This window comes from Drosophila obscura, unplaced genomic scaffold (assembly GCF_018151105.1).
Source record: "Drosophila obscura isolate BZ-5 IFL unplaced genomic scaffold, ASM1815110v1 contig_4, whole genome shotgun sequence".
Lineage (NCBI taxonomy): Eukaryota > Metazoa > Arthropoda > Insecta > Diptera > Drosophilidae > Drosophila > Drosophila obscura.
In genome coordinates, this window is record NW_024542828.1 from 1612933 (window position 1) to 1628012 (window position 15080).

Consider the following 15080-nt stretch of genomic DNA (forward strand, 5'->3'; position numbering starts at 1 on the left):
AGTTACATATATAACATACAAAATGCTAGCATTAAATTATCAAATAACATTAATATTACATATTAAATTATGTAGTAGTTACACCAACAACAACAAATACAACAACAATTGCTATATAAATAATAACAAGGAAGAACAAGAAAAATCAAACAACCAAGATGCAAAATAAATAAAAATACAAACAAAAAAATTAAATTATCAGCGCCGTAGTGCTTTATTTTTACTGAATTTTCTAGGTCTCATAGTCTTTAAGCAGAGGAGTAAAAATTGTATGCTATGGAATGTCTTTAATATGGTATATGGTCTATAGAAGTGTGTAACATCCAGAAGGAAGCGTTTCCGACCCATAAAGTGTATATTATTGATTGCCGCTCGCTTTTATACTATTTTGCTCTCATCTCAAGCATCAATGTACCGCGTCATGTGGTTGCAGTTGGGAGCTGGTTTATAGCAAAGCCTGGGTTCTGTTTTATACTATGTATATCAGGGCTCGGCACGGCCCTATCTATTGTGGATATGAAAAGACTCTGCTACTGTGCACTGGTTGGCACCAACACAATGTTCCGTTTTTTGCCTGCTGTCTACGCACACAAACGCACTGCAAAACATGTGAGTGTGTGCGTGCCGACCACTGTACTATATCATATTATCATCATTTTGCTCTCTAGAAAAGTAAATAAGTTTATTACGAGTGCACTTCGAGTGCATATATTGATCTTTTGAAATTAGGGACGTTTGTGGGTCCTATTTCCCAAATCCTTTTGCTCTCCGGAAATATTTATATATTCTTGTATCTTCACATAGGATGTGGTCCGATGTTTCCTGGTGCATTTAAAAATCAACATACAGGAGCCTGTCGCTATCAGTTTCACCTTCTTGAGGTCTTTGCTTAAATGTCACTCAGTTTTCGAACAAAAATATTTCAAAGCTGACGCAGTAGCTATTGTTGTTGGAATCCAAATTAAAGATAGTATTAAACGCTGCCAAAGAGTTCTCGAACTAAGTGTTTGTTTTTTTTATGGACACTTACTATAGCTACCATGGAAGGGGCCCAATTGAGTAATCGATTCATTAGAATATTGCCCTTTTTTTTTAACAAAACGTTTCCCTGGGTAACACCTGGTTGCCAATGAAGCAAACATGGGAACAAAATAGAAATCAGAAATACAAATCAGAATATTCTCCAATAGCACCAAGCAACACACAAATCAACCGAACCCCCCTAGAGGTACCCGAATCCCCAATAAAGATGAATGATACGGACGATATGAAGACGGCATCGCTGAATGACTTCAAGAAGGAGGCAATGGCCTCCATGGGGTGGACAGTAGATGCCGATATACCCATGGCTAATGCCGAAAATCTGGCCATACTCAAGGAGCTGGAGGGCATGAGGATCCTGAAACTGGAACTGCTGCATCACATGAATACGCTGGATGAGCGGGACCAGGCGGTGGTCAGGCATACCAAGAACATTGAGGGAACCATCCAGCAGAATCTCGTAAGTAGAGCTGGCAACAGAGCTGCAACTTTAACCAACCCCGTTTCTAACACCCTTGCAGACCCTGTACAATTCACTGCAGAAGGATGTGGTCAAGGAGGCGCACAAGGTGCAATTGGTTATACTGGAGCGCAACAAGATCAAAGAGGATCTGCGCAAAACCCAGAAGGAGCTGGAGGAGTACACCGAATATGCAGAGTTCACCCAGCGCAAAATCTGCCTGAACAGGCGGGAGATCGATGAGCTTACCTCCCGCATCAAGGACGGCAAGACCACGTTGCTGGAGTGGACGGAGGCCATGGAGGATGGCAACAAGGGGTACCAGTTGATAGAGAAGTACTATCTGGACGATCAGCAGAGGGCCCGAGAGTTGAACACGCGCCGCCAGCAGCTCCAGGCGGACATTGACAAGCGTCGCAAGTTGGTCGTCCAGCTCTACGACGAGCAGAACACCCTGGAAAAGAACCTGGAGCGGACGGCGTGCCTGTATAGGGCAGCACATGTGGAGCGCCGCCAGATGGTGGACACGTGGAAGAACGCCGTCAATCAGATGACCCAGCGCGAGCATGACATTCAGCGCAGCGAGTCGGAGTGCGTCATGCTGATGGAGGAGGCGGCCGCCGTTACCCAGAAGTACAAGCTCCACGACCAGCAGTTGGACGAGGTCATCGAAAACAATCGCCAGGTGGAGTACGGCATTGAGGCGCTGAACACGGAGACATCGGACATGAAGAACCTGATCCAGCAAGTGATTGATGCGGCCATACTCAAGGATCGCGAGATTGACTCGCTGCGCAAGGAGCTGGAGAATCTCTCGAACAGGGTGCACGTGCAGCGCTTGGAGAACCGGAATTTGGTCAAGCAACGAGATGCCAAGAAGCAGGAGATCGAGGGCTTTACGGCTGTCATGGAGCAGGTGCAGGCGCGCCTGAAGTCGCTAGAAAACAAGGCCCTGAATGCAGATCAGCGACTGAAGATACTCGAGGATATGGTGGAGAGCGAGGAGGCGATGCTAAAGAATCTGGATAAGGAGCAGCAGAAGGTCAACGATCTGCTGTTCCGCACCCAGCGCCAGGTCACAGAGCTGAAGGACGAGGAGAAGACACTCCACGTGCAGAACGATTCGCTCGCGTGCACACTGGCGGCCCTGAAGCGCAACCAACGCCAGGTGAACCACGAGCTGCAGCGGCAGACCGAGATCCACTACAATCTGTGCTTCAAGTTTCTGGAAGTTGAGCGCCGCTACGCCCAGCTAAGCGGCAGCCAGGACGATCCAGAGGTGGAGGAGCGCAATCTGAAGATATTGGCCAATCTGGAGCAGGACATGGAGAAGCTGCAGCGCCTGATCGCCACCACGGAGGCGCAGAACAAGAAGCTCAACTACAACATGAACAACATGGTCATCCAGTACAACGTCGACGAGAAGGAGCTGGACATGGTGCGGTTCAAGATCAAAGAGGCGCAGGTCTACTGCGAGGGCACCGTGAAGCGTCTGCGCATGAATCGCTTCGAGAACTCCGAGCGGATCGTCGAGCTGAATATGGTGAAGATGCGCTGCAGCGACCTGGAGATTGGCATCGGGGGCTGCGACCAGGGCTCGTATGACCTGGAACAGCATCGCCTCATCTTCCGGCGGGCCATCAAGGACCGGACCGTCGAGCTGCGCAGCCAGGAGGATGTCCTTCAGCTGAAGCGCAAACATCTCAACGAGGAGCTGAGCACCCTGAAGGCCGATCTCGGCGAGCGTAAGAAACAGATCGATGCCATGCGTTCGCGGTTCGAGCTCACCTCTTGCCTGTTGGGCAAGAACGATGATGGCACTCTCGTGACCAGCACCCAGCTAAAGGTGGAGAGTGCCCAGAGCCGGCAGCTGATGGCCGACGAGGGGGACGCCTTGAATAAGAAGGTGCTGAAGGCCGAGCAAGAAGTGACTGCACTGGAGAATACTCTGCGGCAATTCGATCGCTCCAACAGTAACTACCGCAAGACCTTCGAGCCAGCGGATGAAAATTCAAAGGGTGAGTCTTCAGTCCAGTCCGATCGATAGCCCCACTTATGATATCCGTTATCTTCATCTGTCCAGATCGGGAACGTGCCGAGCAGGAGCTAAAGCAGATGGAGGAAGCCTACGCCCGCGATGTGGCAACTTTGAAGCAGCTGCGCTGCAAGAAGCATCGATATGACCAAAAGCTGACGGCTTTGAAGGCCGAGGAGGATGACCTGATCACACGCCTCGAACAGGCCAAGGCCGAGCGGGGAGAGCACTCGGAGGAGCTGGAGAAGCTGCAACGGGATCTGGACGATCAGCGTACGAAACTGGATAGAGCCAACCGCGAGATTCGCATTCAGCTGCGTGAGATCAAGCAGCGTCCGATCAGTGACGATTTCCTGGCCCATTTCGAGCGGGACCTCAACCTGCAGGAGCTGGAGGCGCGCAACTCCAAGGGGCTGAACATGCTGGTGGATATGGCCAACAGCGATGAGAATGGCCCCGAAATCATTGACCAACTACTGCAGAAGGGCCTCAAGCTGCCGCAGCATTTGAAGCGCACCCGCAGCTGTGTGTCCTGGAAGACACCCTCGTCGTCGTCCCAGGATGCTGGCTCCTATATCAGTGCCGCGGGCAAGGGCTTCCTGGCAGGCATCAGTGCCCGTTCCTCGGTCTCCGATTTGAGTTCCCTCAAGGACGACAGCTCCACAGCCTCTGTCTCGGGTCTCAGCATTATATCCCTCGAGTTTCCCACGCAGAAATGATTTTATTTGTTTTCTCTTTCTTTCCTTTGTTTTGGTACTATGATATCATAATTACGTTTATATTTTATGGTACGTATTATTTTCTCCGGGTCCGGCCCGGGCCTCACGTGCTTGGCCATCGAACTGTTTACAAATCGACCGTCTAAACGGAACAGCAGGGAAAATGCGTTGCCAAAGCGGGCCCAAACCAGAGAGCGGAGCAGCCATAAAAATAGCATCCCAACAAATGGGGCTACATTCATATACATAGATACTATATTTGTACGCGTGTGTGTATGTGTGGCCTAGGGTATGCACATTTCTTCAAAGCAACGGCCGTGGAATACTCTTCTGGCAGAATAAATCTCTTCAAGCAAAACATATCATTTAGATCATAGAAACTTTGGCACGAGCATTTAACTCATTTTCATAATAAATAAATCTATTTGTAATCAGTACTACAATAAATATATTATTGAATATGTACGCTGAATTAATCATAAGTCTCTTCTTAAGCGAGTGGTAAGAAAAGTCAGAATTCTTTATGGTACAGTCTATCCAGCTATCCTACAGATTTACTTGATCCCCATGGCAGAGCCACTAATAGAAGCATCTGTCTAGAATTATAAATTGCTGATGGCTTTTAAGTAATCTGACGAATCGCATATACATACATATGTATGTCTGTATGCCTAGACATATCATATAGAAATTAAGCCCCTTCCTTCCTTCCTTTGATGCGTTACAAAGACAGCCACAGAGGCTATGAGGCCGCCGCCACAACACAATATATCGGACAAATACTATATCTATATATACTGTCTTTCGAAATGCGGCGCCTGCCCGCCGTAAAGAGAGAAAGAAGAGAGCGAGAACCGGATCGGAACGAAACGAAACGGGAATGTTGGAGAGATGTGAGTATGAGTTTTCAGTGTGTTTTCGAAATTCTTTCTGTCGATTCGGCGGCGGCAGCGATCAGCGCCGGGCATTTCATTATTTTTCATTATTTCGCCTCGCTGGCATCATCGGGACAGTGAATCGGACGGAGATCTCGCTCGCTGGGATCGGCTGGGGCTGAAAATTTTTAAAAAATTTTCATTGCAAGTATTTTTAGAAAATTTCTGAAAGAAAAACCGATTGGGCATTCAGTGTTCTCGTGGTGGCATGGACTCCTGAGGAACCGAAAATCCCCAGAAAAACCAAAACAAAATTTGAAAGATTTGCATAAGACGCGAGTGAGTGAGTGTTCGGTTCGGTATGTGTTCCACATCGGTGCTGTGTCCCCTGTGCGCGGTGCCCAGTTTCGGGAGCATCGATGCACTGCAGCAGCGGCTGATAAAGGCGGCCAATGGCCCCTTGGCATGTCCCTTCTCCAATTGCAAGGAGCTTTTCCTCGGCCTCGACAAGCTCACCATTCACCTGTTCACGCACACCAGCCTGATGACCGAAAGTCCTGCTGCCACAAGCACTGCTCCTGTTACCCCAGCAACGGCACCGACTCCGACTGCTGCACCCAAGCGAAGGGGCAAGAGATCGAAGGCAAAGGCTGTGGAGCCGGCGCCCGCTCTACCGCCACCGCCAGCAGTGCCCGAGCCACCGGCCAGCTGCGACATCTGTGAGTTCAGTTTCCGGAACAACGAGCTGCGAGACATGCATTTTCGGCTGGTGCATGAGAATGGGGAGGCGGAGGAGAAGCGGACGGGTCCCCAGCCGGAGAAGGAGCCCCACCAGGAGCCCTACAAGTGCCACTTATGCTCGAAGACGTTCCGCATGAAGGGGTCGCTGCGCGTGCACCTCAAAGTGGTGCACATGATGGGGGTGCCGTGCTCCAGCCAGAGCGGGAATGGCAGTGCCACCAACCCCACCAACCCCAGTAATGCCCCCTCGCCGAAGCTAAACATTTGTGACCGCATCCGGCACAAGGAGGCGTCGGCCAGTGGCAGTGGCCCCGCCTCCAGCAGCACCAGTTCGCAGCCGTATGCGCTCAGTGGAGCGCTGAGCATGCTGCAGCAGTCGCCAGGCTCGCCGGAGGCCGCCAGCAACACGCCCAAGGTGTGGTTGTGCGATGTGTGCACCAAGTCCTTCACCACCAAGTATTTCCTGAAGAAGCACAAGCGCCTGCATACCGGGGAGATGCCATACACGTGCGAGATCTGTGCCCGGACCTTCACCTTCCAGCAGTCGTACCACAAGCATTTGCTCTACCACAGCGAGGTGAAGCCGCATGTGTGTGGGGTGTGCGGGCGGGCCTTCAAGGAGCTGTCCACGCTGCACAACCACCAGCGCATCCACAGCGGCGAGAAGCCCTTCAAGTGTGAGGTGTGCGGTGAGTACAGCCGCAGAATATTCAACTGATCCTTTAGGATCTAGATTAAATGAGTGATTTTTGTTTACAGGAAAATGTTTCCGCCAGCGCGTCTCCTTTCTGGTGCACACCCGCATCCATACGGGCGTCATGCCCTACAAGTGTGAGCTCTGCCAGAAGACGTTCCGCTACAAGGTGTCGCAGCGCACGCACAGATGCCTCAGCGACGACAACCAGACGCCGGAGCAGCTCATCAAGGCATTTCTCGAGGGCAACGAATCGCCGACGCAGCCCTCGCCGGCCAGTGCCGAGATTGCGGACATCAATGGCTGTGGCGTGGCCGACACGGACCAGGAGGCGTTGCTCTCCCAGACCATCGACGACATCGTTGTGGAGCAGTGCCAGAAGCTGGGCATCTGTGGCGGCGTCGAACCGCAGTTGGCGCAGCCAGTGCCCTTGGATGTGGCCGGCATACACTTCAATGGCAGCAGTTCGCCGCTGCAGCAGCTCCAGAATCTGCGGCTCTATTCGCCGCAGCAGGTGGAGATGCCCAGCTCGGATGGGGACATCTTTAAGCGCTTCCTGATGGACGCCACGTAGCCGGCGCCCTGGCGAGCTCTTCTTTTGATTGTTACACTGTTACACTTTTGTGACTCTCCGTGTCCGCCTTGTCTTATTGATTTACATTTCGTTATGATTCTTGAATGCCCAACGATAAATCGGAACAGACCCGACTCGGCTGGGCTTCAGTTCCTTGAATATATTTACTTTTTACTCTTACACTTTTTGTATGCTTATTTAATTTTTTCGAAACTATTTTCACTCCTCGTCTGAGGCGCCGCTGCCTGAACTGGAGCCACTGGGCGATCCACTCCTCGAACGGCTGGGCGTACGTGAGCCAGAGCCGGAGCGGGAGCCAGAAGGGGATCTGGAGCCCGACTTGGAGCGTGAGCGAGATCGCGCCTTCGAGGGTGAGCGAGAGCGGGAACCCGCCTTGGAGGGTGTGCGGGAGCGAGATCCGGACTTGGAGCGTGATATTGAATGTGACCTAGATCTCGATCTGGCCGACCCGGCGCCAGACTTCTGGGATCCCGCTGGTGAATTGGTGCGCGATCGGGAGCCACTGGGTGAGCGAGTGCCCGATTTGGAGCGGCTGCTGGCCCGTGATCCAGAGCCAGAGCCCGAACCGGAGCTTGAGCCACTGCGGCTGCGAGTTCTAGTCCTGGATCGGGACTGACGGTCACGTGCCACCTGGGCAGGAGAATCGCTGCCAATGGCTGGCTTGGGGGTTCCAGGCGCAGCCTCGGCAGCCTTCTCTTTGTCTACAACTGGCGCTGGGGTCGGCTCGTCATCCACATCCATTTCCTCGTCCGCCTGCACCTCCGCCTCTTCTTCCTCGCCGGGAACCTCGAGCTGACGCTCGCGATAGCGTTGCATGCGATGCTCCACGGCCTCCAACGGGCGATGGTGGACCACCTGTGGAAGAGGGATGATGAGTTGTAATTGGGATACTATACTCTACGAATTACCCCAGCCTAGCACTTACCAGCTTCGTATTGTTGGGCTGCTGGCCGACTTTGACGCGTCGCTTATTAAGACGGACGCGCGTCTCCAGCTCATTGTAGTAGATGCCATCTTGCCGCATGACAAAGAAGTAGTTCTCCTCGTAGCCCTTGGAGGCCTTTGTCTTGACATTCCAGTTGTACTCGCGGGCAATCTTGTACTCGTACTCGGCCTCCTCGTTGTAGAGTTCACCGGCAATGAAGTCGGCGCGACGTTTCTCGAGCGTTTTCTCTGTGGGCAGGAAGTAAGCGACAAACTGTTCGCCACTCTCGTCCATCACACCACGAATCATGGCCTGGGACATCTCCTCCAGCTGGGAGGGCACGTTCTTGCCTACCGGAGCAGGATCGCTGTCGAAAATGACCTGAGCGCAGGGATACTTCCAGTTGGTGAAGTCGGGGAAGACGGGCAGCACCTCCACGGGCACCACATTCGGCTTGGAGTAGTGCTTGGTAATGTCGGTCTTTGTGTCCAGGAAGGTCTTCTCGATGGCCTTTATCTGGGCATCGCGATCCAAATATAGCGTCTCCTCGCGCAGGGATTTTTTGACATTGTAGCCCACCTTGGCTTCGATGTTCTCCAGATTTTGCGGCTGGAAGCGCGTTTGTTCCGTGGAAATGTACTCGGATTTGCGCAACCACGACACCGTACGGGAATGCTGGCGCGAACGCACCGAATCCGTGGGCGCCAGGGTCTCTTCCTCCAGCAGTTTCTCATCAGCGGGGTCCAGTAGTGTCATGGAATCCGCCTGGTACAGCTCCCGATTTATGAGGTCCACCGTAACACCCAGATCGTGCTCCGTCAACACATCGTACTTGAAGTTCCTCTCGAGGGACGTGGGATTGTACTGCACGAAACGATGGCTATCGAAGGGATATTGCAGAAACTTCAGGTCGAAGGGTATGTCTGGCAGATTGTTGCCATATTTCACACGACAAATTATTTCCGATCTGCCAAAGAAACATGTTAAGTGGGCGTCTGTTTGTGTCTGCGGTGGGTATTTTCACTTACTTCCGTTCCGTTTGCCGCTGAGGGCGTTTATCAGCAGTGCTATTTGCCACTGAGTTGTTGATAGTGGGTGGCATTTTGGATTAAACTCTATTTTTTTGTCCTAAAAACGCAAAAAAAAGCATTTAATAGAGGTGTCAAACCATCGATGGCACTATCGATAGTATCGATATCCGCTACTATCGACGGTTTTGCGACTATCATGATAGTATCGAGCTACAGTTGTTGCATTTTTGATATGTTTGGATTGGCTGCTCTAAAATACGAAGACAAATTTGTAAACAAATCGACAGGTGGCATCTAATTTTTACAATGGAACAGTTCCGAAAAATTTTCGATGCATTTAATTAAAAAAGAAAATACGGACACCAGTGTGACCGCGGATATATGACAAAATATATCGTCAAACCCTCAGAAAGATACCGTAAATATACCGAGGAAAATCATATTTATCAATTTTGATATTCGATTTAATACTATTAGCTAGTTAGGACTTTAACAACTGAAAATATACTTTTATCAGATAGATGAATCAATTTTCTACAATCTGGTTTATTTTAAGGACTCCCATTCATTGGATTATTTATAAATTAAGCTTTAGGCAAAGAAGTTCAGAAAAAATGTCCCTTTTTTGCAAGGTGACTCTACACGGTAACTACACGTTTGCTACATATGTATCTACTTATACCAATTGGGAAATTTCCTTTCCTCCTTTCCTCCAATTGGAGCACAGCAGCTTAAGCTGCTTTGGCTTAGTTTCTAAGTAACAACGAATTTACTCATATATTGACATGTTTTTGACCTAGATTAGATTCCTCTATAAATATTTTGATCCCGTTCGGTATCTGCAAGAATACCATAAACTGCTAAATGAAATGAGATGGATTTCAAATTTATTGACAATTTTCGTACAGATATGAGTTATGAGTAGATACTCATAAGTAATACAAAAACAGCTCATAGAATTGATATTTGCATGAATGACAAACATTTCATCATATCCCCGTGTTGTTTCTTCCTTGAGGAAGGGAGGTTCCTTCAAGTAAACTTTAATACGCCCGAAATAATGTTGTATGGAGAATAGGAAAAACGGCCCAAGAAAATTCACCGCCTACAAGGACAATTTCCCCCATTGAAAAGGATCTTGCTTGAGTCTCCCATAACATCACCGTAAAACTTTTCATCTGATAAAACTGTTTACTCGTATTATCATTTATTATTTAATTGTAATTTCGCGGTAATTACACGTTTCAAGCTTCGAACTTGAAGTTGATCTTTTAATTGCGCCGCAAGGATAAGGTATGAGGTATGTTTGGCCAAGAGGAAAAACGTCACAAAATTTAAGATAAAACCCTTAGTATTAATTAAGTATTAAATATAGGAGTTGCGTGAAATCAAATAGATTTGCGTATTTAAATTAGATTCACATTTTAACGCTTTATAATAGGTTTGAAATTAAACAAAGGAATATATTTGTGCAGCGCTGTCAAAGATGACCGGGCTTTTGGAAAATATTCAACATTTGGGCACCTGTGACCTGTTTTGCTTGGTCCAAGTCGAAAGTACTTTAAAGACTCCCAATATACCGTATAAATGGCAATTTTCAACACATAATTTGTTTATTTTTTACAATGCCATGACGGGCCCCATATTTCTCAGTTATAAAAATGTCTTGCTACTTGACAAAGGCTTTTATTTTGTTAGTATTTTTTGGGGATTTTTTTTCTGCTGGAATAGGGCCCGTTAAAATCTTTAAGCGGCAGAGTACCTTCCTAGACAATCCGAACTACTCCAGTAGGAACAAGTTTTTCGAAGAGATGGCGTCACTTTTTAAAAAGGTTTCAGTGCCACCTCCGCATCCTGGGATGGAGGTTGAGCACATCCCTGACGAATAGACCGGAACCCCCGGAGTGGAGGACAAGGTCCGTTGACGGAGTGGTATTACATTTCCCTGTTAGCCCATATATCATAATGATCTGTGAAACGGCAAGAGTAAATAGTGCCAACCCGACAGATTCCCAAAGCAAATAAACACAAAAGATCGCAAAATAATTAAATTAGCGATTTATTTTTTGTGGAAAAAAAATGATTGTCACCTGTTTCTTTGCGTGTGTATAATGGGCATCACCTACACAAAAATGTTTCTGTATGTACATATGTATGGGTGCAGCGAAAAAGTTCCCTCTGGCGAGTTCAATAACAAGGTTAAGCACATCTAAAGGAGAGCGAAGAGAGATACTGTACGAGCATCTGTGCGATTTTCAAAAATGTATTTACATCGATTATTAACGCGAACAAAAAAATCGTCACATGGAATTAGCATTGGCTTGTTGATTGATAGCATATCTGAAGGAAAATTAAGAAATCATCAAAACAGAAATCAAAAGGGAATTTGTCATCGATGAGCATACATACTCGTAGATACGTGAGCTGAAGGTAAGGTAGTGTGTGTGTAGGGGATTGACGGATCAGAAAGAGAACATTCTATAGTAGATAAATATATTAGGGATTCGTATTATCAGTGGTATTATCAGAGAACCACAAGGCCATATGACAGTTAAGCGCTAGACTTTGTTGCATCCTCAGAAGATGTAGAAGAATGATCCTGACATGTCCGAAAAAGTACTTTGAAAAAGTATGAGGATGAAAATCTTTATTAGGATACTCTTACGTACGTGTGTATGTGTATGGACATTGCACTCAAAATCTGTACCAGGATTTATGTATCTTTGTCATGGATTTATTGAACAGCCCTCGGAATGGTTTTGATTCTCCAATCTACATTTCAAAATATTTGTTGTACATCCCCCCTAAAACCCAACGTACGAATTTTCCCCTAGTTCACTTGAAATGTTTATAATTTTTCATTGATCTTTCAAATGATTATCCCAAGCAATTAAATTCAGCTCACTTTCATATCAGAAATGCAGACAGGGATAGGGGAGAGAGAAAAAAGTAAATTCAAAATTCTCTAAAGCAATGGGATACTTGGTCTTGATTATTTATAGTTTGTTTATTCTGAATGCCTACGTCATCAAATTGTGTTTATTATTCTTTAAGCTCGTGGAAACGTGACACGTTTTATCTCGTGTGTTTTGATTTTCTGCGTAATTAATAATTACTGTCAATTAGTAATTATTTTTTAATCAAAATGTCACATGATGGTCAAGATACTGAAATCCAAAATGCCAAAAACCGAACCAGTTAGGGTTGACTTTGTTGAAGATCAACCGATCAATCAAATTAGACAAAGTAACTAAACAAAACACATCAAAAAAAGTTGCAAATCAATCGAGCATGCGCAGCGTGCTGCCAATCTGAAATATAAGAAAATTTCCATGCTCGTTACGAACCCACGAACCCCAGACATGCTTCGTGATATGACGACTATCCCGGCGGTCAGCGTTCTTCGGTTCTCCCGATCTCAGTCTCGTATCTCGATCCAGATCGAGTGGCGCGCGCTCGGTTCAGTTTCAAAAACGGTTTACACTTTGCAACAAGCGCTAAATTTGTTGAGCAAACAACACCGGGCTTTACGCCGTATTCGCAGGTTCACCCCGAGCGCCGTTCTTTTCGATCCGCTGTTTTTTAACATACATATTTGCTTAATATATATACTAAATACACAAGCCAGTTGGGTGACATGTCCGTGTCGGTGTGTGAGTGGAAACTACTAGTGTTTTTGGCACTTTAAGTGAAGTGTGAAGAGAGGCAACGGATCTGCCATGAGTTCAGTATCCGTTTAATGTTCACAGCGAAAGGTAGCAGGAGTGTATCCCCCAAATCATCGATCAGTAGTGCCCGCATATCCTAACAAAATAATGATTACCAGAATAGGAAACTCCTTCTGACTGGAAATCGGTTATCTGGAATTTTCGTAAAGTACTCGTAAGTGCACTAAATTTTTCCGTACACATTTTAGCAAAATTAACACAATTATTAATTAATGAAGCAAGCGTGTGTGAGCAGTAAATTTATTATAAATTTATGAAGGTTAAAATTTCAAGTGTTTTCGGGACTGATAAATAATTTATTGTCCTGCTAAAAGGTATAAAACATAACTGTTAGCGGAGGAAAGTTTTAAAAATTTCTACCAAGTGGGTAATGTAGCAATATTAGATAAATTATAAAATCCTGCTTCAGCCAATACAAGTAGGTACTCAAATAAAAATAATTCAATAAGATCCAGGAATGATTGATAGATTTAAGTATGTTTGAGGCACTTCCTACGACACTATTTTAACCACACTACTTAGGTCGGTAGCTGATGAACAGTATGAATCACTGATCTACACTTTATTTTAGCTATTGCCACAATAAATCGCTGATTTACGCTTTCTTAAATATAGATGCGGTACAAGTGTAATTAATTATGCATAAAAAATTGATAAATAACTGTGGGAAATTACAGAGTTCTGTCTAAACCGTTGAGCATCCGACCTGGAAATTCACCTGAATAATGCATACTGGAAAGTAAAGTGAGAATCTCTGGTTTAGTTATTGTTTCAACCTGAGTACGGGCGGACTAAATGTGTTTGAATTCATTATGGGGTCAGTGGACTGTCCGTTATGGGGGAAATCTGTATGCTGAATTGCGTTAGTTGGATTAGTCAATTATATATGTGGCTTGCTGCCTTTTACCAGGAAATTCGCCCATTCGTTGGAAAATACATATTGATATCTCAAAAGGAAATTGAACAAGTGGCTGAATATTAGGTATTAGTAAAAAAATATGTGCACAGTGTGTTTCAAAGGGATAAGACCAAATATTTTGTGGAAAAAAATGATAAACCGTGAGAGATACAGTTGCCAGAATGGTTCCAAATTGCTAACTAAATTTTTTAACAATATTAGAATACTCGTTTCGATTCTAAGCTGAATCTGAATATTGACCCATTTTTAAGGCTGTGAAACGCACTGTATATTCAGACATCTGTCAACACGTGTCAGGGGAACGCTTATAAGTGGCTATAACCCACAACGTCACTAGAATTATGCTTTTTTCTTGGCACTGACTCAGCCAGTAGCTGCTTCCATTCCCATTGCTGATTTTTCAGTAGTCCCATAGTCTCAGACTCACTCAGACTCACTCTGATTTATTCCCATTTAATTAATGGCATATACTCGTACTATACGTACAAAGTATACTTAATTTGAGACAGATTATGAGGTACCAGCATGTGTTGGATGCAAGTGTGGAATTAATGTTGAATTCTATTTTCTATGTAAATTGGCGAATGGCTGAGGAAGTTTCAGCTGCAATTAGCTGTGGGAAATTCATGTGGCAAAGAGCGTAAAAGATTCTTTGGGGAAATTACTATGCGAGTATATATTTTATAATAATAATATAGCTTGTATACACAAACAAGAGCAGAAAAAGTACTGCTCTTGCTTGCGGTTATAAATAATTTCTTGAGTTTTCTTTATGCCTTGTTTACATTTATTCAGATGAAGCAATATTTTTACCTGATATATGTCTAAATATTAGGTACAATTTTACAATGGACCCCGCTTAAGACCACCTGAAGAGTCTGTTAAAACATACGAATAAACAAAATGAGGAACAATCCAAAAGAAAACACAAATAAAGTGTCAAATAAATACAATTTGGGTGAAATGGAATGAAAGCAGAATGGAGGAGGGATCGTAGGAAATAAAATAATGAAACACTTAAGCAAATAGAGACAGAGAAAGGCGAAATGAATAGCGTACGACATGGCGTATGAGTGTTTTTTCTTATATTTCTTTATTTCGTTTTGGCAAGAGTACATACATTTTGTTGGCAGACCCGAGAGTGATACTATATGGGATGCTCAATACTATATCAACTCTCTTTCGGTCGATGGTGTCTCTCAGTCTTGTTAAACTTGAACTTGACTTTTGGTGAGCGAATGAATGCGATGGGGAAGAGTCTGGGGACATGTGCAATTGTCAGAGCATCTAATCGAATCGAATACTGATTTGGACACT

General features: G+C 45.8%; 3 protein-coding genes and 1 long non-coding RNA gene across 4 annotated transcripts; 2 read left to right on the forward strand and 2 right to left on the reverse strand.

Moving 5' to 3' along the window:
• The first annotated feature begins 971 nt into the window (after positions 1-971).
• On the forward strand, positions 972-4656 carry LOC111068458 (coiled-coil domain-containing protein 39). The gene is made up of 3 exons (XM_022357938.2): positions 972-1501; positions 1563-3519; positions 3585-4656. The coding sequence occupies exons 1-3, from the start codon at positions 1130-1132 to the stop codon at positions 4253-4255; spliced, it is 3000 nt and encodes a 999-aa protein (XP_022213630.2). The 5' UTR covers positions 972-1129; the 3' UTR covers positions 4256-4656.
• A 574-nt stretch (positions 4657-5230) lies between these two features.
• On the forward strand, positions 5231-7316 carry LOC111068394 (zinc finger protein 160). The gene is made up of 2 exons (XM_022357844.2): positions 5231-6560; positions 6631-7316. The coding sequence occupies exons 1-2, from the start codon at positions 5492-5494 to the stop codon at positions 7137-7139; spliced, it is 1578 nt and encodes a 525-aa protein (XP_022213536.2). The 5' UTR covers positions 5231-5491; the 3' UTR covers positions 7140-7316.
• On the reverse strand, positions 7237-9263 carry LOC111068393 (RNA polymerase II-associated factor 1 homolog). The gene is made up of 3 exons (XM_022357843.2): positions 9114-9263; positions 8086-9052; positions 7237-8015 (listed from the first exon to the last, which is right to left on the reverse strand). Exons 1-3 carry the CDS (start codon positions 9185-9187, stop codon positions 7359-7361), a joined length of 1698 nt encoding a protein of 565 aa, XP_022213535.1. The 5' UTR covers positions 9188-9263; the 3' UTR covers positions 7237-7358.
• A 1537-nt stretch (positions 9264-10800) lies between these two features.
• Positions 10801-11639, reverse strand: LOC111068391. The gene is made up of 3 exons (XR_002607169.2): positions 11526-11639; positions 11388-11456; positions 10801-11325 (listed from the first exon to the last, which is right to left on the reverse strand). It is a non-coding gene; the product is annotated as an uncharacterized LOC111068391 (long non-coding RNA).
• Positions 11640-15080: the final 3441 nt, after the last annotated feature.

Excerpts from the sequence above, each read along its gene's own strand:
- LOC111068458 (XM_022357938.2), top strand. The coding sequence starts at position 1,130 with ATGAAGCAAACATGGGAACAAAATAGAAATCAGAAATACAAATCAGAA. Across the intron at positions 1,502-1,562 it reads GAACCATCCAGCAGAATCTC|ACCCTGTACAATTCACTGCA; the intron begins GTAAGTAGAGCT and ends ACACCCTTGCAG. Across the intron at positions 3,520-3,584 it reads AGCGGATGAAAATTCAAAGG|ATCGGGAACGTGCCGAGCAG; the intron begins GTGAGTCTTCAG and ends TCATCTGTCCAG.
- LOC111068394 (XM_022357844.2), top strand. The coding sequence starts at position 5,492 with ATGTGTTCCACATCGGTGCTGTGTCCCCTGTGCGCGGTGCCCAGTTTC. Across the intron at positions 6,561-6,630 it reads CTTCAAGTGTGAGGTGTGCG|GAAAATGTTTCCGCCAGCGC; the intron begins GTGAGTACAGCC and ends TTTTGTTTACAG.
- LOC111068393 (XM_022357843.2), bottom strand. The coding sequence starts at position 9,187 with ATGCCACCCACTATCAACAACTCAGTGGCAAATAGCACTGCTGATAAA. Across the intron at positions 9,053-9,113 it reads CAGCGGCAAACGGAACGGAA|ATCGGAAATAATTTGTCGTG; the intron begins GTAAGTGAAAAT and ends TTTCTTTGGCAG. Across the intron at positions 8,016-8,085 it reads AGCCCAACAATACGAAGCTG|GTGGTCCACCATCGCCCGTT; the intron begins GTAAGTGCTAGG and ends CCTCTTCCACAG.